The 23,996-nt window shown below is 37.4% G+C and overlaps 2 protein-coding genes across 2 annotated transcripts; one reads left to right on the top strand and one right to left on the bottom strand.

Annotated features, from left to right (window-relative positions):
* The first annotated feature begins 162 nt into the window (after positions 1-162).
* SGOL1 (shugoshin-like 1 (S. pombe)) lies at positions 163-4,393 on the top strand. Its single transcript, XM_009695193.1, has 8 exons — positions 163-298; positions 379-575; positions 932-1,036; positions 1,527-1,591; positions 1,752-1,903; positions 2,487-3,335; positions 3,839-4,010; positions 4,246-4,393. The coding sequence occupies exons 1-8, from the start codon at positions 163-165 to the stop codon at positions 4,391-4,393; spliced, it is 1,824 nt and encodes a 607-aa protein (XP_009693495.1).
* Positions 4,394-7,947: 3,554 nt separating this feature from the next.
* On the bottom strand, positions 7,948-21,471 carry LOC104157740 (histone acetyltransferase KAT2B; the record flags this gene model as incomplete). Its single annotated transcript, XM_009695192.1, has 8 exons — positions 7,948-8,527; positions 11,622-11,706; positions 11,807-11,870; positions 12,203-12,239; positions 13,014-13,128; positions 15,712-15,855; positions 17,435-17,545; positions 21,321-21,471. Coding segments are annotated over 8 exons (901 nt in total), but the record flags the coding sequence as incomplete, so codon positions are not given.
* Positions 21,472-23,996: the final 2,525 nt, after the last annotated feature.

Raw genomic sequence — 23,996 nt, 5'->3', positions numbered from 1 at the left:
GACAGTAGCCGTGCTGCCAATACCGTTTCGAAAACGCTTGAAAAAAATGCTTTTGAAAAAGCTCTACTCATGTTTCTCTGTTCCTTTTCTTTTGGCGTTGGAGAGCATTGTGCAACACCAGCTTAATGAGTTCTTCACCCTTTGTATTTCTAAAGGTAGAAGATGGCTGAACACCTGAAAAAACCCTTCAAAGACAGTCTGGATGATATAAAAGAACGAATGAAACAGAAAAGAAATGAGAAACTGGCAAAGTTCGGTAAAACTAGCCAGATCTCTGCTGTAAAGTGCAAAATAGCAAGTAAGATGCTTAAATATCTTAATAGTTTTCATAATTATTTTTTTTTAAGCCAAGTTGAAACACTCACTGTTCTGTTGCAGCCAACACATGCAAGAAAATGACGAGCATCCAAGCAAACAACAGAGCTCTAGCTCAGGCTTTGCAAGAAGAAAAGCTCAAACTGAAGGATGCCCAGGCTACCATTCTTCATTTAAGTAGAGAGTATCAAGATCTGAAGATTCAGATGTTTGACTTGCAGAGAACTCTTAGGTTCAAGCAAGCACAAGGACTTGTTGAGGTATTTTTTTAACACTAACTTTATGATGAACATCAGAATTTGCACCAATCCACTGACTGATATCTTTATGATCTGAAATGTGTCATAAAAAATTAACTCAATATATAGAACAAGTTTTTTTCGTATTTTCACCTAATCTGGTAATTAACTAAATTTTTTTTTCTGGCTACTCTTTCATCTTTAATTAAAATTTATCTTCTGTGAATTTTTTTTTTTTTAATCGCAGTTGAAGGTACCTGACACAGGTATCTTCAGGACTTAGTCATCTTTTAATACTGATAAGAAGTTTTTACATTGGTAGTTGATACTAGAGTAGGACAGCAACAGTGTTATTTTTTCCTTCTTCTGTCCATTAGAATCAACTGTCAGCCTTGAATGAGATAATTTCAAAAGTTTCTCAGAATTTACTGGACTCAATTGATCTCCTTGGCCCAGCAAAGAATTTGTGTTCCATGCATGTAGTAAGTACCTTTTCCTCTTGAGGGGCAGGATTTCTGTTAATTCTTCTCCTTACTCCTTCCAGCATAGATGCGCATAGTTTTTGAGATTTGAGCCTTAGTTTGGAGGTACAACTAGTCCCACAGTTCCCAGTATGACATGGTGCCCACACTCTGGAGGTGTGTAGTAGGCTGGTAGTGGGACTGAGGCTCTGCTACGAGGTGGTAAGGGCACCCTGATTTTTTTATGGTTTTGTGTCTTGTTCACTGTTCCGTCCTCGCATTTCCTTCCCTTGTCTGCTGTCTGTATGATTGGTCTGGTGACGAATGTGCTGGCTTGCAGGAGCTGAGTGTGTGAGATCCCACAGCACTTTGTGTTAGCTAGCTGGAAAGAAAAAGAGTCAAGGGCCTCTTTGGCCCTTCTGTGGGTAACTTGGCTGTTGTCTAAAATTTGTATGTGGTGCAAGCTTGTTTCAGCTATTTAGTCACATTAAGGTTTTCTTTTTTTTGACAGAATGGGAGAGTGCTTTCTTCAGTTCTTGAAAATAGTTCCAATGTCATAGGACAAATACGTTCGGTGTAAGTATCTCTTATTAATATCTACTTATATTTGAAAATTCTATTGCAGTAAGCTTAATTTTCTGACTGGAAAAAGGGAAGAATTCCAATGTAATGAAGTAGTTCATTGTCATAAAATATATTGCTATTCAGTAAATACTGCCTTTGATATTTTCTCTAGAGGACCTCTACAGTGTGCTGATGGAGGTGATCGAGTACGTCCAAGTGGGATAGAGGCTGACAGGAATAGAAATAAGCTGGCTCATTCTGTGTCACAACTCCGCAAGAAATCTGACAATGCCATTTCCTTATTCAAAGTAGTTCCAGGCAAAGGTAACTAAATCAAAGTATCAGACATTACTCTATTCTGAATCAGGAAAAAAAAATGTGTGAGTATAAAATGTAATTAATGCTTTTTGAAGTAACTGTCAAGTAATTTTCCACTTAGTAATGATAATAGGGTTAGATATGAATGTTGGCAACTGGTAAACTTTTTGAATGAAGATGCCTAGCAAAATGGGGGAGGAATTTGAAAATGCTTTTTTCTTCTATATACCTGCAATCTAGTTTCATTATCTACCAAACCATTCAACAAAGTCATCTTTAGTCATGCATTATCATTTATGAAATCAACAATTGTTAGCAAAGCAAAATACTTGGAAAAATAAATGACCTGTAGACAACCTTTCCAAACAGAATTTAGAGGAAAATCCTCATGTAGTATACTTAACTGCTTTCTGTCTGGAAGCTGTATTAAACAGAGCTTATCTTGATTGCCAGATACCTGTTTATACAACAAATCCATAGAGAAAATTCTAAGAACAGTCTTAATTTTTGACAGGTTCAGAATTTGCACAAAACCTTAACAGGTTGTTACTATTTAGTTTTAATATGACCTTTTCTCTTCAATTACAAGGACAAACATCTGGTTTTCATCTGGACAACGTAGGGTCAGAGCTGGAAAATGCTTCTTCAAGTGAAGAAGATGGACTTGGTAATGTGTTACCAAAAAGCATGTCCACCAGCTATTCAAAGATGAGAAATTACGATGTCCTTTGCTGTCGTGTCTTGGACCATTCAGAAGCACCTGATTCGAGAAAAGAGCTTTCTATACAGGATGAAATTGGACTTGAGGAAGGTCTGGAGAAGTGTACTGTAGAAAACATAAATTCAGATATTTCTCAGTTGAATGAAAACAGGGTGGGTTCAGAGCTGGTGTTGAGATGGATAGATTCTGAAACTGCACAGTTCAAATTAAACAATAATTCTGATCTTAAACAACGTGAGTGTAAAAGCAGAGAAGACTCTCAAGTAAGGATGGAGAAGTGTCAGAATGGAAAACAGAAACAGCCAAAAAATACATCCAGACAAAGACCAAAAACAAGACAGGGTAAAGAGGCTTCCAAAGAAAATTTGGATTTCTTGGGTGGCTCCAGTGATGCTTATGACTTTCATTTTGAAGAGCGTGTTCATGTTACACCTTTTCGACAAAATAAGGTGAATGACACAGATACTGGTGTGGATGACAAAGAAAACTTATCTGAAAGTAATACCTTTGAGTTGAGTGATACTGAAGAAGATTCAGATGATAGCCTCTATGAGCCTTACAAGGGTAAATCAGAAAAAAGGAAAAGTTCAGCGGACAAGAAAGATGCATTGCCAGTCCATGCAAAGCCAAGGTCTAAAAGATGTTTGGCACAGCATGAGCAGAAACTCCATAATGAAAAAGAGACTGAAAACAAGAAATCAAGTGACAAGCCTATTAGTAAGTATAGAAAGTGTTCTGTAATTGGTGTTGTTTCCTTGAGAGATAACATTGTTTAAGGGATTTAGGTTTTTTTTTTAATAAATACAAACATAATAATGTTAGAAGAATGAATCTAATGGCTTTGTCTGCCTTTTTTTTTTTCTTTATCTCACCAGAAATTGGAATTCAAGATATATTTTGTTTAAGAAATTGGTCAACAATGAATTAATACTCTATTTTAGATGTGTTTATTGATGTATTAAAGCTGAGGAAAAAGAGGAGAATAAGAGTATAAATTGAGAAACAGAATAACAAATCACACTTTGCCTGGCACTGCTTAGTGTTAATTTATTTTTCCAAATTAAAATCCTGAATATTTGTTGATCCTCTTATGTATTCTTAAGCGGAAAGATGAAGAGAATAGTTATAGCTGAGAGTTACTTCACATCTACTATGTTCACTGACATTCTCCTTTAAGCTAGCTTGACTGAATCATCTGAAGTGTCCTAATTTCTTCCCAGGGCAGCCTTCTGAGCCATCTGGTGGTCATCTTTATGATGTTACCAATACCACTTCATTGCTCCCCAGCACTGGGAATGCAACTACTGCCCCGGAAGATGAAGGACCAGGATCTTCAAAACGCAAGCGAAGCTGTACTCTTACTGTAAACTATAAAGAACCAAGTATTGCAGGGTAGGTGTCTTACTTTCCAGTTTGATATAAAGTTCATGATATTCCATCAAATGGAGGGTTTGAGGGGATTATTTAAACATTGGAAATAAGTTCTTAAGAAAACACTCAAAGAGAGGCCTGATGTTAGTAATATGAAACACTTCACGTGTAGTTGAACTTACTAGCTGAAAGTTAATGTTTTAAGTGATATGGGGAACAAAACTCAATTTTGCTTTTTGTTTGTTTTTTTTAACAGGAAACTCAGGAGAGGAGATCCATTTACAGACACAAATTTTCTTAGTTCTCCAATTTTCAAGAAGAAAAAAGATGCTAAACGCAGTTCTCTTAAGAAAGAATCTCTGTCAAAAAACAACAAATTTGATGGTGGTTGTAGAGACTTGTAGTCATGATAGCAAAACTATGCTCACTCCATGAAGAAATTTTTCATCCAGGAAGTTATTGTTGCCCAATATGTTACACAAATGTTGTTATTTCTATGTGTATAATATTAAGGATATAAAACTAAGGGGTTTTGTTTTTAATCCAGTGACTTGTTTTTAAGATTAAAATTTTAAGACTATTTTTATAACTAATTAAGGTGATTCCATTCAAACTTTTTTGAGAGGAGGGATCCCTGCCGTGTAGATTTGTATCAGAAATATCTGATGGAGAAGATGGTGAATGTAATTTTATAATTTATACCTTGTTTGATCTCACAGTAGGTGGCATTAGGCATTTAAGATCAAATGTTGTGTTTTGTTTGGTTGGTTTTAATAACAATGTTTGTAGAGATCTTGTTCATGTAATGGTTGTAGTCTCATATTGAAGTTCATAATAAATGTCTTGGTGTTTGGAAACAGCTGGGAGTTGACTGGTGTTCTTCTTGTACAGTTTCTGTATTTGCTTCAAGGGTAGCAATGTCAGCAGTAGGCATACTGCAAGCCAGCGTATTCCTTCCTCATCTTATGTGGCATAAGCATTGCTGAGAAGCAAGATTACCAGTTGTAATTTGATGTAGCTGGAGCTCTCAAAAGTAGCAATTTGGGGTTGGTTGGTACTGCTACGAATGCAAGTTATAACCAACTTAACTTTGCTTTGTTCCTGTCTGGAGATGTGAAGGTTGGTGAAGAGTGCTCTGCTTTGGTGGGAGTCTAAAGTAAACTGCCATTATAGGACTTCACAAGAATTTTGGCCCTGCTTTGCCAAGTGCCTTTACCAGAGGAAGATCTGCTACATCTGAACTGGTACTGTTTGTACCATAATAGGCAGGGTGCTAGAAGAATCACAGAATGGTTTGGGTTGGAAACAACCTTAAAGATCCCTTTGCCATGGGAAGAACACTGTGTTCAATTGTCCAGCACCATTTCAAGGTTGCAGAGTGCTCAGACCAGCTTTTCTTTGCTTTAGAAAAGTTTAGGAAATATTAATGGATATATAAATACAAAGAGGAAAGCTATTTTCAAAATAAATAACAGGAAAGTACAAGATTGCCTGTCTCGCCTGTCCCACTTAAATTTCCCTTTCTGAAATAAAAATGTATAGTGTTAATTACTGTTCTCCTGGTAACTTCTTATATCACACTCTCAACAGTAATAATAAAAGCTGCAGCTACTGAGTCTTTGAAAATACTTGTTCACAACACAGCCTTGAATGTCAGAACTGAAATAATTTTTCATTCTGAAACTCTAGTACTATAGGAACTGTGGCAGAATGATTTAACTTCAGGTTCTCTTTTCTTTCAGCAAACAAATCTGGAACAGCTGTTTATCAGGGACAGAAAAAGACCAATGCAATAGCAGAGCAGCCCAAGGCAGGGGTGGGTGGGTCTGGGGCTTTTTTGGATTTGAGTTAGCTCAGGAAGGAGTCTCAGTCTATTGATACTGATATTCCTAGTATCCAGGAAAACGGCTAAGCCTCTTTTGACTGCTCTTTGCTACCCTCTGAACAGTACACTTTCATAGGATGTGGCACAGGACTGAATCGTAGTGGATAGGGTAAAAAAAAAAAATTCTCTTCATACTCTCCAACTGTCTGTCAGGTACAGGACAGGTGCAGGGTTTCCTTATGGTATGAACAATAAGTGTACCATCTGAGTAACATCATGGTGATAGCAGGTAAGTACAAGCTCAACATGGACTGTAGTCTACTCCTATGTCTATGGGGTCTTGTGAATAAAGGACAGTAGTAGACAAAAATAAAACAGCGTAAGCATACTTTGAGGTGAAAAATAAAAACTTCTCAACAGCTCAGTCAAAGAATTGTGAGATGTTGAGGAGACAGGAGTAACAGCACTGTAGCTCACAGCTAGTACAGAGCTAGGAATGCTACTTGGAACGGTCACAGTTTTCCACACTGAATTCTCAGCTTAGCATGCCGTGCTCCCAGTGAACTTGGAGGCTTTTTTGCGTATTTTCTAGCATACCTGGAAGATGCACTGACTGCACTCTTGCAGATCTGCTGTGCTCAGTTGTGAAATTGCTTCAGTGTGTATATTTGTAGTGCAAGAGCTAATTAATAAAAAAGAGACCAAAATAAATAGGGTTTTATACATATATAATTTAAAACTATTCTGTACCAATACAATATATTAATTTTACAAATGTAAAGTTCATCAGCTGTTAGAGCATTTGCAAAACCACATATCCTACCGTAACTTTATTGCACAGTATCTAAGAAAATATTAATTCTTAAATTAGAAAACAAATGTTTCAATATAGAAGAGACAATCTGATTGAAAGACGGTAAGAAAATCTACTCTGAAAATAACAAAATTTCACAGGATACCAAGCTTAACAGGTGCATCTGTAGGCCCAATCTACAAAACAGGATTATAGCATCCAGTACTGGCTATTAAAAAAAAAAAAAATACTCACTGTACCTTTGTTATAGATCCAAATGTAGGTCAGACTAATCTCATACAAAACACTATGGCAAGTCTAGTGTTAACATTTTGAATACCTCGTGTACCACATTTACTACTTCCAGGTAGTTCCTGACATCTACTTGCTGAATCAACTTGTGATTTAGCATTGCACAGGCATTTTGCAGGAATATATTCTTTGACACAGCACAGGATTGGGGTTTTTTTCAGTCTTATAACTATTGGATTTTACCAGTGTAACATCTGTAAATATAAAACACCAAGAATGAAAGTTAAATCTGTTTTTCACAAAAGCAATTATAATTTACAGTTACAAACTCTAATTAGAAAGTGTCAAGTGACAACTTTTTGGCCTGTACTGATCTCCATTAGGAAGTTAGGTGTACCTCTTAAATGTAGTGTAAGCAGCAAAATATATATATTACATATATAAGTGCTCAATTTGAAGATATACTAACATAAGTTGTAAAATGTTAATATGTTTCTGGGTCTAAATAATCACAGTTAATAAGCATTTATAATAAAGCTTGGTAGAAAATCCAGTTTACCACAGAGCCAAGTATATAAGCTAGAAGCTGTCACATGTTGACTTCTTCTGTGTACAACAGCCTTATCTCTGCTGAATAATCTAAAGAATTTATCAGTGAAGAGTAGTAAATAGGGTGGATCAAGAAGTGCATCAAAACCTTAACTCTACTAAGCCACTTGAAATTGTCTAGTATATGCGAATCGGATTCTCTGAAGTTATTTTGGGTACTTATGTCCTGCATAAGCCAAGTCACTATAACATTACACATCTAGCCAGATTTTTTTTTTTTTTTTAAATAGTGGTTACAAGATTACAATTTGCAGGTAAAATATTTATCAAAACCCAAAATGAATAGAAAAACTTCCATCTATCAAAGATTACAGGCAGTCCTTTTTCAGAACTGGCTGCTCTCCTCTCACAGCTTCTCAACCAGCTGAGTGTTTCTTTTAAAAAATAATATCTTATAAAAAGATTCTACAAAGAAACAAGTGTTTCAGAAACCCCCCCAACTGCTGTTTTCCCTTACTATTTTATTTTTTACTGGAAAAAAAATAATAAAACTTTCTCAAATAGGTACTGCATTAGGTAAGCGATAACATCTGTTGCCTGGGAATTTTCTTCATATTCCCAAACATGTGCAATTTCCCACATGTTTTGTGGGGTTTCTGAGGCTGTAGCTGATAAACTTCTTATGAACATACGGTAATGGGCACACAAAAGAAATTTTCCGTAATTAAATACATTATAAAGCATTTTAATAAAATAATTTTTGTAACTTCAGTATAATACATGTTTGCAAAACTAAAAGGGTTTTTAAAAGTGCTAGGTATTAAAACAGAAGTTTCTTCAAACCTTAAAGTCCCACAACTCAGACATATAACGGCTTCCCCTGCCCATAAAGTAGGCACACTATTTGGTTGTAAAAAAGACAGTGTCACTTGTCAATTAATCCAGCTTCTTTAATTTTTGTGTAGAAGAATTTCTCCAGTATATTGGCACATTTGTAGTATTCACTCTCAGGGGGGTTGTACTCTCTGCAATTTGTAAAGACTCGCTGCAAGTCTGCCATGAATAATTTCTTAGAAACGTAGTACCTATTCTTGAGTCGCTCACTCATTGTTTTGAGATCTGTACAGAAGAAAAATAGATTAACAGCGTTTGATTCAAATACTTTTTGTATGCAATATCCCTTTAGACTGACTTGCCATTTAACATGAAATGGCAAAGCTAGGATTTGGAATTCCTAATTGCCTTCATCTGAGGTGCGGTCCCTTTTGTAGCTCCAATAGCAATCGAGCCCCTGAACTAAGCAGTATTTCACTGTAAGAATGATTTCGTGTAGAGTTTAATTTTTCTTCTTTAAAAGATTAAAGCATCATTGTTTCCTGTTCTCATACTTCTCTGAGTTTTCAGAGGGTATTAGGTGTCCCTAACTCTCCTCTAACCGCTTTGTGAGGCAAAGCTGTTGTCAGCTCTGCTGGAGGCAGCCTTAGGAATGTATAAGCAAAGAATTCAAACATCACAAAACATGTACATTAACCTAAAATCCTCACTTCTGTGCAAACACAGCAGAGAAGAGACATCTGTCTATACTACAAGCAGTACCTGCAGCTTTGAAAAAAGGTTAAATTTGTTCCACACTCTACATATATTTTAATTACATCTTCAAACTTTATAGTTATGTATCCCTTTTTAAGAGTCATTTGAGAATACATCTCTCCTGCTTTCAATGCATCATACAAACCCTTTATTTACAGAACATTCTTTAAAAAGTGTTTTCCTTTATACTAAAATCAGTCATCCATAAAATAAGTAAATCATCTCAGCGTTCTCCACACAGTTGCTTTCCCAGTAATTCTTATCAGGCATTTAAAAATTTTGTCTACATTACAAGTGTTCTAGGAGTACAGGAACAGAAGTAGTGGGAAGTGTGCTGGATGCCTTGGCTTTTCTCACCTCAGATGCTCTAACAACTATTTTTTTAGCAATGCTTGAGACAGGCTTCAGCAGCACCTTTGTGAAACTGTAACAGAAACAGCTGAAATGGAGAAGACTTACTGTCAATAAGTATTGCAAGGAAAGCAGAGACTAAAGACGTCCAAGGCAAAGGAATTAAACCTTAAAACTTAAGATTTAAAAATATAGTTGTGGGTATTTTTGGTTGTGTTTTGGTTTGGTTTTTTAAGGTAGATTTAACTTTGGTAAAGTAGAGAAAAACCCTGTCAAACTGACAAGAGGGTATTATTTAAGAAAAGTTTGATGGATGCTCTCAAATACCTCTTCCAATGATACGTAACTTGCCATTCACTAGTGTCACACAATGTTTTGCAAAAGCAAAGGCTCATTCAGCTCTCATTAAGTCTGAAATTTAAGTGCCTACATTTATCCATAGTCTACTTACAGTATCCAGCTCAGAAGGCTGTTCAGCTCACCCTAAAGCAAACATTGCCTGGCTGGTCAGTTAAACTGTTCTCCTCTAACTACAGTGAAAGTTTGGCTCCATCTGTCACTCAGCCATACAGCTTTTATATTGCAGATAAAAAGCAGGGGGGGGGTGGTGGAAGTATTTCTTGAAAATAAGCAGCTGAAAGAGCACTTAAAACAGGGGAAAAAAGTGTTTATACATAAGAACTGACCTTAGGAGGTAGTCAAAAAAACCTACAGCCATACCTCTCAAATATTGTACAATTTAGTCTGTATGCAAACGTAAAGACAAATGTTGTATCTTGTATGTGATAGCATAAGAAAAGACAATGCTCTTTCTTTTTAATTGAAATTATTATGTCTGAGCAATTTTCATACACTATCTGCATGTTGGCAGTGAGAGCAGAAAGCAAGCAGAAGTTGACCATTAATCAAAACGTGGATTAGTTGCGCCAGGTTCCTTAGCTGAAAGAACAAAGCAAAACTAAACCAAAGACCTCAGCTTAATCCTAAAATGAGACCTGCTGCTCCCACATCCAGTGTAATATGTCTGAACAAGGAAAGGACAGACAACATTCCTACTTCGTGTTTGCTAACCCAGGCAGCAGGTTCTTTGTAACCACTGTTCAGATTAAAGAGCCATCTAGATCTAGCCTCTGCTCAGAAAAGCAGATGGAGAAAACTCTGCCATGGGAGGGTGTCAACAATTCTTTGTCTTCATTGCTAGAAAATACATCCGTGTCAGGGATACAGGAAGCCGGCGGCTGTTTTACAAAGTAGACATATATTTGCTATTTGGAAATGGTAAGTTGAATATAAAAAATCAATAAGCCAAATTGGTATACACAGGCTAGGAGCCTATGCAAAGCAACATGAACAAACATCTTCATTCTCCGACAAACTGATTGATAGTAGCCTGCAATGAACTTGTATTTCATTCTCTAGTAACATTAAAAGGTACAGAAACAGTAATCAGAAAGATGAAGGTGAGTATTGCATAAACAATGAAGGAGTAGCAGGATTCAGCTTTAAGTCTGCTGCAATACAAATCAAAACAAACATCTGTTTAGAACAGCACTGAATCATCATTGGAACTATATGACCCAGCAGTCAAAAGCAAAGAAAAATGTTATGAGCAGTTGTGTACTTCCCTTCGCAAGTAATCCTGCATAAACAATAGCTGCATGATTTAAAAATAAAGAAAAAAAAACACTTCAGACAACTTTGGCAGATCCAAAATAAAGATAAAAGTTATTTTACAATCAGTTGCATGAAGCATTTTCCTAAACTTAAATTGGAGCAAACTGCTAAGACTTAATTAGAAAATTGTGGTACTTTTTCAAAAGTTCTCTCTATGTGATTTAGAAAGCTTAAGTCTGTATTTCAAAGCAATTCAAATGTTCAGATGTTCCTGAAAGTTTGCCTTGAGATTTTTTCACATACCAGTAGGATCTGCAATGACCAGGTACCACACGCAAGAACATAATTTGTACAACTCGCATAAACCAGCTCAGTCCCAAAAGTTTCTAGCTGACTGCACTGTTTAAGAGCTTGCTAGGGCTCTCTAGGGCATATTAAGATTTCACATGTATATACTATAGACGCTTCACAAAGGTCACAAAGCAGTCATAAATTTCAAATGACAGCATTGCACTCTTGGCACGTCAGAGCTGCAAGCTATTCAGCTGCAAGTAGTATCTATCTTTTAACATAAAACAATCAGATTACAATTTATCTGCTATGTCTCCAGCTATAAAGATTTTTAAACTCTATACTTAAAAAATGTTAATGGTATTACCCATGGGAAACCTTATAACTTCATAATATCCAGGAGCTTCTGTTCTCTTCACAGGTTCCATGAAGGGCCAAGCGCTTTGATGGCTCTTTGGTAAAGAAAAAAGTATGGTATCTAATATGGAAACTCTATATTGGAAATCATTTAAAAAAAATCTTTACAGAAGGTAAACTAGAACCAGCACTCACCTTCACCTGCTGCAGGATGGTTTTTAATGTGCTGTAAAGCTGATCTGGGTCCTTGGGCTCCTTACTTGAAAGAAAATATGAATACAAAAAGATTAGCTTGAATCCCTTATCTTCATTCCTATGATGTGCATCTTACCTAAAAGCAACTCCAAAGTTTCAAGCATTTTATGGAAGAAATAAAATTAAAAAAAAAATCAAAACAAAACAACCAAACAACAAAAAACAACCCACTCCCCCTCAAAGAAAAACAACCCAAACCCACTTAAGAACTCATCCTTTGCAGATTATTTATCTATTTTCCAACGGATGGAAGGAAATATCAAATGACGCTGTTTAAAGACTTTTCCCAAAGGAATCTCCAAACTGCTTCATCATTTTACTTTGTGCAGCACTTACCCTCTTTCTTTTCCACTTGGTTTCCAGCCAGTCTCTCCTGTACACCAACAACATGAGAGATTACATGGGAACTACAGTAGGTCAAAACATTAACTGAGTTATTGCAACTCTAAAAAGATAAGCCATTTCAGCACTGCTGCAGTAAAATGGGTTTGTTTTAATAAAAGTTACTCCTAATAAATAACACAACCATCTACCTACAGCCCCACTCAATTTCCTACATGCCTCTTCCTCCAGTCTGCTGAAAAGATTCTAAAATACTCCTACATGAAATGCACATTTTTTCAATCATTCAATACATATTTTACCACAATCTCTGTAAAGGATAATGATGTCAAAGTTATCCAATTTGATTTCCTAGGGACAGATAATAAATTGCAGAGAAGCACTGAAAAGCACAATAAATTGCTGAAAAAAATCCCCCAAAAGATTATACTTCAATGTTCTAATTCTGTTTTTCCTGTAAGTCCACGTTTAGCAGAGAACTCATCCTTGTACAGGAATGCAGCGTGTAACAGTGGTGCCAGAGAGAAATTGCTGACTACACTGCGATAAAAATCAAAGAGGGATCACATATAAATAAAATTACACACATGTACACAAAAGAGGATCAGCCTGGGATGCCTTGAGAAAGTCTCAAAGACAGTAATTGTAATGGAAACACAACAATCTTCATAGAAATCAAAATCAGCAGACCAAAACAATTACATTTTAATCAAAAAGAAATATGTGACTACATTAGTATTTCTAGTCTTGGACCTTTCTTGGGCTGTTCTGCTTCTGTTCTACATTAAAAGAGGTTGATACGTACTAATTCCAGGAATACTTTCTATAGGAATCTGCCGTACTCCATCTTTGAAGCAAGAAAGGCCAGGATAAACTTTCCGTATCTGAGCTTGTTTCCTTTCTATGAGCTTTTTAATTATCTGTAATAAAGCAGCAGAGAAAACAAAAAATAATTTATTTGCTCAAAAGTAAGCCAGAAGATTAATGCAAAACCGTGATGAACAGAAACACTCTTGCTTCCTAATCTTATGGTTCTTATAGATCCACTGAAGCTGGTAACAGGGGTGAGCTACCTGGCCAAACACTGATTCTGCAGACGACACTATCAAGTCTCTCAGATGCCCATTTTGGCACAAATCTGGAAGAAACAGAGTCATTGCTTGCCGTATTGATCACAAGCTGCACAGCTCCTGGGAAGGTGGCAGCAGAGGTAGGGAAGGAAATTTCCTGGAAGTAAGTTTGGGAAACTGGCTCTAATTCTAACAGCTCATGCTTCTGAACTGCTTCAGCACAGCTGGTCAGAAATTTCAAGGCACGTATTGAATGCACATATTTTGATGCACAAATATGTTCATATTTCAAAATTTTAGAAATACCTGTTCACTTCGAAGTCTCCATGTAACTGTAGGAGTTGCTTAGATATCAGTTAGAGATACTCTTATTGAAGATTTTCTCTTGAGGAAGTCAGAATGATGCCACTCTTTGGAACCGAAATTCTACTCTGCTTGTAAATGCCAGGAAAGGCTTCTCCAGCTCTGGGGTACACTCTGTGCTGCTGTGCAATCTCATTACCTCAATTCTAAGTAATTTGCTTACACACTTAGATGCTTACCTAATCTTTGTGTGTCCTGAATATGACACTTTTGAAATGGCTTACTTCATAACTGGGAGTAAACAAATGCTCAGCCATTCAGACCACCACAGTTTGACAGACTATTTTCTTTGGAAATAATAAAGATAAACATCTTTTTATTTTTAAGGCCCTTCACTTCCCAACACATAGTATTTTCTCTTAAAGAGGAGGAAAAGAAAAATATCAGACTTTCAATAGAGGTTACAAGTGTTAAGAGAAACACAATATACAACAGCACCATGGCCAGATTCCAGCATAACATCAAAACACTTTCAAACTAATTGTTAAATCTGCATTAAACCCTTCTTATATTTTAGGAACTTGTGGCTCTTCCTGATTAAAACAAGCTGTTCAATCAGTAACACTGATTACTCACAAATCAGCAGGTCACAAAGCTTTGCATAAAGGGATTTTTCATATTTTTCAGAATGACTAAGTGAGCTACAAATCAGGCTGTGCAGACTCACAAATGGTGGTCTGTGACTGGTACCCAGTGTTGCGTGACATGGTCTTAGCAGCCATAGGTATATACTCTAATTCATTAAATAAAAGCTTAGATCCCATGAAAAGCTTCACTTCTAAAAGGACAGGACTAGAAAAGTCTGACATCCAGTACTGGCCGATACCAGCAGCAAACCAAATCAGTAGGTAAACCATACTGTCAACATTCAAAATTCTACTTATGTCCAGGTATCATCTTCATTGCTTTTGATTTGAGCAGACAAATGAACATTCTTCATAAAGTTGCAGACTGTGAGGACTATTTCTAAATTTCCTTGGACCAGGGAGAATAAAAAACCTGATCTGTTCCAAAACTTAAAGTTTTGGAAGTGACATGTGGATGGTTTGGGCCTAGAACTGTATTACTGCAGTTAAGCATGCCTGAGGTGTAAGAGGCTACAAGAGACACATCAACTATCCACCCACCCTGACAATATCCCGTCCCTGAGGGGAAGGTGACATGTCCAGCAGTAGACTGAGATCTGAAGAGCAGCCCAACCAAGCAGAAGTGAAAAGGAAAAAATTATGATCTATGTTGTACGGACATAGGAAAACTTTCCCAACAAGTGAAGTTAAGAAATCTTGTACCTAAATGTATAGCACTCAGACATTGTCTTTGTTTCTGCAAGCACGGACCAAATAGTTCTACTGGAAGGAAAATGATTGTTCCATAAAGAAGCACTTTGACAAAAAAGTCATGAGACTTGACCAACCTTGAAAGAACAAATTATCCTTGCAATTTGTATTGCTTAAAAAACCCAGGAAGGTATTTAAATATAACTGGAAACATCTTAATTATTTTGCTAATAAACAGCCTTATTATATGAAATATTACTATGGACTAAGTAAAGAACAGTCTACATAAACTCCAAAGAGGGACAGCCTGGAATTTAAGACAGCCCACCCTTGATTTGCATACTAAAACACTGGCAGAAAAAATAAACCTCTTTCTTTCAAGTAAAATACAGGACATGCAGTACAAAGACTCCATTCAAAAGTCATTCTAATGAACACTACTGTCAGGGAGGGGGTGGGAGGGATGGGCGAAGAAAAAAATTTACAAAGCTGCAGAACAAATCGATCTCATAGGATTTTGCTTAGTTACCATCTATGACAATATTTAGCTATGAAATACTCCTCAAAATATCAGTACTTTTTGACATTTCTGTTATCGTAAAGTTAGTAAGGTAGAATTTAATGCTTCAACTGCAAAATTATGGCACTGGGACTTGAGTGAAAGAATTATTCTAACAAAAGTAGACATTCCAATGTTTTAAGCATCGAAGCAGAGAGCTAACCTGGCACTGACTGAATTGTTTCTAAACACCTGAACAGATTATAATGTTCAGTGTTTCATTTCAGCTTTTACCTCTTTTTGCTTTTTAATGATGACAGAAAATTCCGTGTCGGGAATCCTTGGATTTAATTCACATCCCATTAATGTGGCACCCTCATAATCCTTGATGTAGCCAACATATTTTGCTTTTGGTACTTTAATATCTTTGGAGAAACCCTGAAAAAGAAAAAAACTCAAGTTGTCACGATGCCATTTTCCTTTTACATTTGTTTTAATTGAAATGCTGTCATGATTTAGAACCAAATTCATCATAACGTTAAAATACAGACAATACAATGGAAAGAGTTACAGACCATGGTTCATAGTGTTGCAAACATCTTCTCACGGGAGTCACTTGATACAAGAATAGTTAATTGCTTATATGTATAGGAAAAGAAGGGAAATAGAAGAGATAAAGAGACGGAGGAACAGATTTCTACTGTGGACAAATTTCCTGGATTTTTCCAAAAATTCGCTATTTTAATATTAAAGGATGCCAGTCCTGTAGTCATTAGTCAAGGAAAATTGCTGAAGTCAATGAGACTACAGTAATTTTATAGCCAGAAAAAGCAACGATTTTTTTTTTATTTTTGTATTTCAAGTGAAAAAATAAGGCAATAAATCCTATTAAAAATTCCAAAGTTACACTACAGTCTTCATACAGTTCAAAAGTTAATTGAAAAACAAACCCACAAAAGAATTAACCAAGACATTAAAATGCAGTGTAGGACTCTCACTTTGGCTGCATTTTATCCTTCTCTTACAGTGGTATCTATGAAATCTCAGCAAAAAAACCACAGGAACCCAAGCAGGACTTCAGCCTCACAATTTACCATTAAAGGCTTCAGACTTAGATGGAGACTGAGCACCTTCAAATTGGGAAGGGACATTTCAGATGTGAAAAGGATCTGTCTACACAGATCTAATAGCTGTATCAGAAGCTCAGCTTTTATTCATTCTGAATGTGTGAAGAGTGAATTGTATCAGTTTTATATACAGAATCACAGAACAGTTGAGGCTGGAAGGGACTTAAGGAGGTCATCTAGCCCCATGCCTGCTCAGAGCAGGTCTCAGCAGATCTGGTTGCTCAAGGCTCTGCCAAGGACAGAGATTCCACAACCTCTCCAGGCAACATCTTCCAGTATTTCACCACCCTTAGAACAGGAAGGAAAAAAAAAAAAATTTCCTTCTATCTAGTTGCAAATTCCCATGATCCAACTTGTGCCCGTTGCCTCTAGTCCTACTGCTGTACATCTGAGAATAGTTTGACTCCATCTTCACTCTGTCATCTGATCAGATAGTTGACACTTGTTTAATCTATCAAATCTATTTGACAGATTGGACATCTTTCCTGAACTTGAACCTCATGCTTCAAACCAGGAGGAGCTGTGAGCATAGGTCAGGTAAGTTCTAGTCCGCCGCAGGTATGTCTGGTCCTTCTTTACACTTCTTATAGAATCAGTAAAGGAATTGAAAGAATGAAGAAGCAGCCAATCCATATTCGACTGGTTTTTAGACTTGACAAATTATAGGGTATACCACACACCGATATTCAGATGATTCCACCAAAGTAAAATACATTATAAGCCCTTATCATTACACAGGATGAACACAGAGCATGCTTTGTAGATAAAAAAAATATACACATAATATTGCACTATGCATTTTATCCAACTAGTTTGTCACATCTAGTTGTTTAGTTCATCACTGCTAGATGTTAACATCTTGCATCACGTAATTTCTTACATTGACTTACTTGTTTTTTGAAGTAGCCAATAGCATATTCATCTGCATAGGTGAGAAAGTTGAGAATGTTGTGTTTGATGTGGTACTCCTTCAGATGGTTCATTAGGTGAGTCCCATAACCCTGTGTGAAATGTACGAGTTAAAAAGTCATTACAAAGCCTTCAGGGACCGCACATGTTAGAAACTGTAGACCGAGGGTTATTACAGACTGTTTTTCAAAATGCAGTCTTTCCCCTAAATCCTGTTTTAAAAATCTTCTCATAACTAACCTGGTGAGGTGTACTTAAGATCGAACTATTTTCAGCCTTGTAAGAGTATCTTTGTGACTCAACACGGAACACAAAATACCACAGCTTCTAGCATCTGATTCAGTTTTAAACTAAGAGACCAAAACCTAGACTCTCTCTAGGGGTAAAGCGTGGCTCTAAAGAGGTACATTGTCCTGGAAGTTGTAATTCAAGGTGCACGCATTGGTTTTTTCCTTTTAAGTTAGATATCAATAGTCACATATTTCACCAATAACAAAATCACATATATTGTAATAATAGGGCATCCTTTCTTCGCCATATCACTTCAAAACTGCAAAGTAGTAGGAATACCAAAATGACTGCTTCTAGAGGAACCCATTCTGAGACAAAAAATCTCTGTTTTACTATGTTCAGTGCACCTGTAGTAGAAACAGCTTCTGCCTTAAAGGATTTAAAATCTGAACTTATCATAGAGCATAAAAGGGAATACTGAAACAGTTATTACCATAATAAGCAGTAGAAAATTACTAAGTCCACAATCAAATAAATAGCTATGCCTTCTGACTGCACACAGGAATAATTTCCATTTTCATTCAACCTCAAAGTAAACAAAAGGTTCCATTTATTCACGTTTCCAAGTAAGCTATAGTCTTCCCCTTCTGCTGTGAGATGAAGAAATGTAAAATAGACAGGAAAGCCCATAATAATGTGTTGTTCCTGCATATGTTCCAATTTTAACATCATGGAGATAAACTGGACACTTACAGAAATACACATGGAATTGTTTTGGGTACTCTGTTCTTGAAAACTAGGGAAATTTTTGCTTATGTACATAAGCCAGAAAAATAAATTAGAAAATATATACTTCTGACTTAATTCATAATTTAATAGCCCCAAACGTGGAAATAGCGAGATAAAAGCAAGTTATGCAAGTGCCGAAGCTCAATACAAAAAATTTAGTCACACATTTTCTTTAAAATCTTACTAAACTAGGTATAAGATTTGTGCATTAGTCCTTCCTTTCCAGTTAGTGTTTAGAGCATCTGATATTCAGACCTCTTATTTGAAATTAAGACCTCATATGTATAAAAATAAGTACTTCTGAATTTGAGGAAGCTCTTAAAGCCTTAAGTTCACCCGTTAAAGTGGCACACATCATGCACTCCATCAAATACAAAGAAGTGGTTTAACAACTGACGACATGCTAAGTGGCACAGCATTTCTTAGAAGTGCTCAAGATAATGAAGAGACTTTCTAATTGCAAATTTGAGTTCTCAAATTCTTTGAAGAGGACAAAAACTCAAACCAAAATTGTTAATGAAAAACGTTTTCCTTAAATGCAAGCTAGCAGTACACGAGCTAGCCAAGCTCCTCACTTCCCTTCTCATCAGCAGGGTGAAAGGAACAGCATACGAGACAGTGACATTTTATTTACACCTGAAATGTTGCAATTCATTCCAGTAATTCTAAAGCATCTAATCTCTGACAAAAATGTCAACTTTGTGTCTCAAAGAAATACCAGCAATTACGATAATTACTTTCAACATTTTCTGCTGACCTATTGTTTTTCTAACTTTCATAGGATTTATTCATTCTCACAAACACTTGCCAAAGTTCAGCAATCTTAAAAGGAAACTAAGTCATGTACAGTAAAATTTCAAATAATTTTGTAACACGGGATCAAACTGTCTCAAAAACAATCCAACTTTTCAATATCACATATAAAGGAAAAAAGTACCCATATTTCTTACTCCAGCCCCAAATAAAATTGGAATTTATTTTTCCCAAGTGTAGGTAGTTCACTCATGTGTGAACATTTCGTTTTTCTCAGTTTCCTGCTGGTAGGCGTCACCTTATTCAGAAAGGAATGTGGGAAGGCAAATTTTCAGAAATAGTCAACTGCTAGAGCAAGGCACCCAGAGGGTAACAGAAGAAATTATGGGTTATGTGTGCATATGCAACCTAGGAGGCACTCTGATGGGTCAGGTTTATCTGCTCTATTACATTCTGAAACATTATTCCTAGAGAATCACAACACACCTTTAGCAGCCTCACTTGTGTAGTGCAGTTCGTTGTTTTAGTAGAATGAAAACACCTTTTATGAATTAGTCAAGCTTAAGACATAAGCATATTCCACTATTGTTTCAGTTTGCTGAAACACTTTGGATACTTTTATGACAGGCCACTGCTAAGTGCAGGGGAATGCTCCTCTCTAACACCAGAGTTGAATAAAATAAAATATAACCCAAGTACTAACAGATGTCACAGGCTTTCAATCCCACTGCGTTACCCTTCTACACCCAGAGCTCTTCCCTTCAAAATGGCACACCATTTCTGCATGTTCAACTGCTACAAACTCTGAATTAACCCACATCTCAGCTCTAACAGATTCAACTGAAAAACATGGAGCTACAGCACCATCTAAAGGCGAGATCCTGAATCAAACGGCCATAACGAGATCCACCTGCCGTCACCAGGAAAGCGGCAGGAATCTCCGGTGTTCACAGTGCTCTGTATTCTTTCAACATAGCTGCTAATTCTCAACACTTGGAGAACACTTTGTGATACTAACTCAAAAAAAAGAGTATATAGAATAAACCACGTGCTTATTCTGAGATGCAAAACTATACCTAATTTTTTTTGATCTATCTCTTTTTGATTGCAGTCATGTAATGCCAGTTTATGGCTTAACCCCAGCCAGCAACTAAGCACCACGCAGCTGCTCACTCACTCCTCCCCCCTCACAGTGGGATGGGGAGGAGAATCGAAAAAAAAGTAAAAACCCATGTGTTGAGATAAGAACAGTTTAATAACAAAAGTAAAAGAAAATATAATACCACTACTAATAAAATATAATAGCAATGAAAAGGAATATCACAAAAGAATAAAACCCAAGAAAGACAAGTGATGCACAATGCAGTTGCTCACCACCTGCTGACTGATACCCGAGCAGCGATCCTTGAGCAGCAATCGGCCCCTCTTGGTCAACTCCTCCAGTTTCTATACTGGCCATGACATTCTGTGGTATGGAATATCCCCTTGGCTGGTTGGGGTCAGCTGCCCTGGCTGTGCTCCCTTCCAGCTTCCTGTGTATCTCCTTGCTGCCAGAGCATGGAAAACTAAAAAGTCCTTAACTAAGGGTAAGCACTACTTAGCAACAACTAAAACATCAGTGTGTTATCAACATTATTCTCACACTAAATCCAAAACATGCTATACCAGCTACTAAGCAGAAAATTAACCCTATCCCAGCTGAAACCAGGACACGCCACAAAGTGACTGAACACAAATTACTGTCACACACAAGCAATACTTATTTCAGTCAACCATGAAGTGTTACTACACAGAGACACAGTTGCTAGAGGCAGAGTAATGAATAGTCCAAGAATGGGAGACTATTGGCTGCTATTGTTGTGGTGAGGAAGATTTAATTAATTAATCACAAATGATCCTACTATTATGCTGATGATTCTAAATTTGCACATTTGTTTAAGTTTTTTGTATATTATATTCAGAATCACTGTATCTTTCAAACTCCGTTTGGCAACTCAGCAATACATTCAAAGTGACTAACAAAATTAGGAGCATATGCAGTACTGAATGGGACTCAAGTACATTTAATAAACTCTACTAGAGAATTATTTTTACCTTGACTTGCTCGTTGGAAGTCACAGCACAGAAAACAATCTCCGTAAATCCTTGGGAGGGGAACATCCGGAAGCAGATACCACCGATAACACGACCATCTTTTATTAATGCAAGGGTCTTGTGTTTCCTGAGTAGACAAAAATAACAGTCACTTTAATTCACGTACATAGTACATAAAGTGCCATTACCTTCCTTTTTTCAGAAACTTGATTCACTTCTTTCCATGATGCTAATGCAATTGTATATGCCTCTGTGAAGTTAGCTGCTTGTATCTAAAGAAGAGTTACTGTTTTAACATCATGGTTTCAATTTACCATAAAATTCGTCATTCCTGCAGCAAGGTCCCAGCCTTGCCAAGTACTCCTAGATACTAGGGTAATGCCCGATAAATAAGAGTTGTATTGCTTTCATTGAATCTATTGCTGACAGTTATGCCATTGTGCAGTTCTCAGGATGATTTTACTCTGACTAAATTAGAAATTAATGGAGTTACATGACAGCAAGTCCTTTCTAAGGGATTCCTGTTTCCTGGCACGCACTCTCTATAGCTAAGCCATCAGTTTCAAAGGCAGCTGATGAAGCAAGAAGTTATATTTCTTATTTCTTATCACCCACTCCTAGTGGAATCAAGACCAGAATAAATATCTATTTCTGTTGCACCTACATTGACTGCCAGGAAAGACATAACGAGGTGCAATCTGAACTCTTGTGTCAAGGATTAAGAATTTTAGTGCAACCCTCAAGGTCTGGAAAGATTTACACTGCATCCGTTCTCTAGATTATTCAATACATGGTATTGTATAAATTGTATAAACAATACAGTAAATTTACAGAAGATATCTTTTGGGGGTGAAAGGCTGGTGCCAAAAGTGAGCCCCTGCCAAAAAAAGGTAGTCTGAAGAAAAGTTATATTTTATGTGCCACCGTTGAAGATTTTATATATTCCTCTTTTTCTTGTACCTATTTTGGTGCTTTTTAGTTGTGGAATGACAGCAGCAATGTAGTAGCTTGAGCTTTGAATTCTGTTTACTCATGTTTGAGTTGTTTAAGCAACAAGATTCAGTAAGGATGGCCGTTTCGGAAATAAGAACATTAAAGACAACAATAAGTAAGGTTAATAGCTGAAAGAAATTTGGGAAGAGAACAGCTGGACTCCAGTATCTCACACCTGACATAGGTTTGTGTATACCCACTACTCAGCGCAGGTCTCCAGTGTGTGTCCCTGGAGATTTATGGTAGATGTTGGGGTACTCTGAGCTGTCCAGGCGACGTGCTTCACTTCCTTTGGGTCAACTGTTTGCCTCAGACACATAAAGAAGGGCATTCTCTTGCTCTAGCAATATCCGTACCTCTTTCTCAAGCACAAATATCTATACTGAAGAGCACTTAAACTACAAGCAGTTCCTCTCAGCCTACTAGAACAGTCTTTCCCAATAAGAAATATGGGAGAAGGCTATGACTCAACACCACTACTTCAGAATTTTGCTCTGATGTTCGGTTATGAGGGAACCTGGCTTCTTCAAACAGTAGCCTCTGCTTGAGATCACAGTGCTGCAAGGGCTCCTAAACTCAGACAAGATCCCGGTGCAGCCTCTCTCTCCCAACTGAGTAGCTCTTACCCCCGCATAGGAGAGGTAAAAGAGTCTGGACCGGTACTGGCTCTCATGAGAGAAGTGCTGTTCCCCTCTGGAGAAAGCCCCAAGATCAGTCTCCTGTGCCAGGAGACCGAAGTCCTGTCCAGCAGTCCCCAGCACTAGGCTGTCTGTGCTTCAGGGATGGCACAGACCCAGCAGCAACAGCATTTGCTGGCACCAAGAGTATTGCCGAAGGAATGTTAGTGAGCCTAAAAGCAGAGGAAATGGTTCCAGAAATGTTTTCATAACTCCTGCAGCTATAATACCAGGCACTAAGATAGAGGCTGATATCACCAGTGGTGGAGAAAGGCTCTTCCACAAACCAGGCTGTGTAGCTGGCTGCGATCAGCTCAGTCAGAGCTCCTCAGGTCTCTGCTGACACATGAGCCTGCAGGCATCCTCAACTGTGAGCAAACCCCTAGGCTATCACTGGGCATGGATCGTTCAGAGGCAGAAATTCTGGGAGAACATACTGGTCAAATGGAAGGAGACTCTGCAGGAAACACAATGGTAGAAAAGCGGATACTTCTGAGGAGAACTTCCCTTCATGCTTGAGCAGCTGAGGCACAATTCAGTCAGGACACTAGGGTAGGTAGAGGACCACATGCAACCTGTGGATGCTGCTACATCAACGTGTCTCTTTTCAAGTGACTGCAGTGCAGAGTTGCACCCAAAGTAAGACAGGAAACATGCACTGATAAAGAGAAAAGTAATGTGCTTGGGTGAGGAGTGATTTGTCCCATGCTGACTTAAATGCTGCTGTTCTTCATAAATCCCACAAATTCTTCTCACTGAAAAACTTCAGTCTCGACTGCCATTTGGTTCACAAACTCCACAGAGGATGGAGCACCCTGCAAGTTAGTATGGGCCTGGAAACCACTAATAAGCACTGTAAGTACTTTCTGACTTTCAGTTCTAACATTTGAAAGTACAAGAAAGGTTGGAGCCTTCCCCGCAGGGCCATGGCCCTGTATTGGGTTTGTGTGGCAAGGTTTTGGTAGCAGAGGAGGGGCTACAGGGGTGGTTCTGTGAGAAGCCACCA

This window comes from Cariama cristata, unplaced genomic scaffold, assembly GCF_000690535.1.
Source record: "Cariama cristata isolate BGI_N322 unplaced genomic scaffold, ASM69053v1 scaffold17402, whole genome shotgun sequence".
NCBI classification, from domain to species: domain Eukaryota; kingdom Metazoa; phylum Chordata; class Aves; order Cariamiformes; family Cariamidae; genus Cariama; species Cariama cristata.
Note: the sequence above shows the minus strand (reverse complement) of the source record. Positions and strands in the feature narration are given on the sequence as shown.

What these genes read in the sequence shown, in the direction of transcription:
- SGOL1 (XM_009695193.1), top strand. Translation starts at nt 163, where the DNA reads ATGGCTGAACACCTGAAAAAACCCTTCAAAGACAGTCTGGATGATATA. An exon ending in CAAAGTAGTTCCAGGCAAAG is followed by an intron (nt 1,904 to 2,486) that starts GTAACTAAATCA and finishes TTCAATTACAAG; the next exon opens with GACAAACATCTGGTTTTCAT. An exon ending in AAAGAACCAAGTATTGCAGG is followed by an intron (nt 4,011 to 4,245) that starts GTAGGTGTCTTA and finishes TTTTTTTAACAG; the next exon opens with GAAACTCAGGAGAGGAGATC.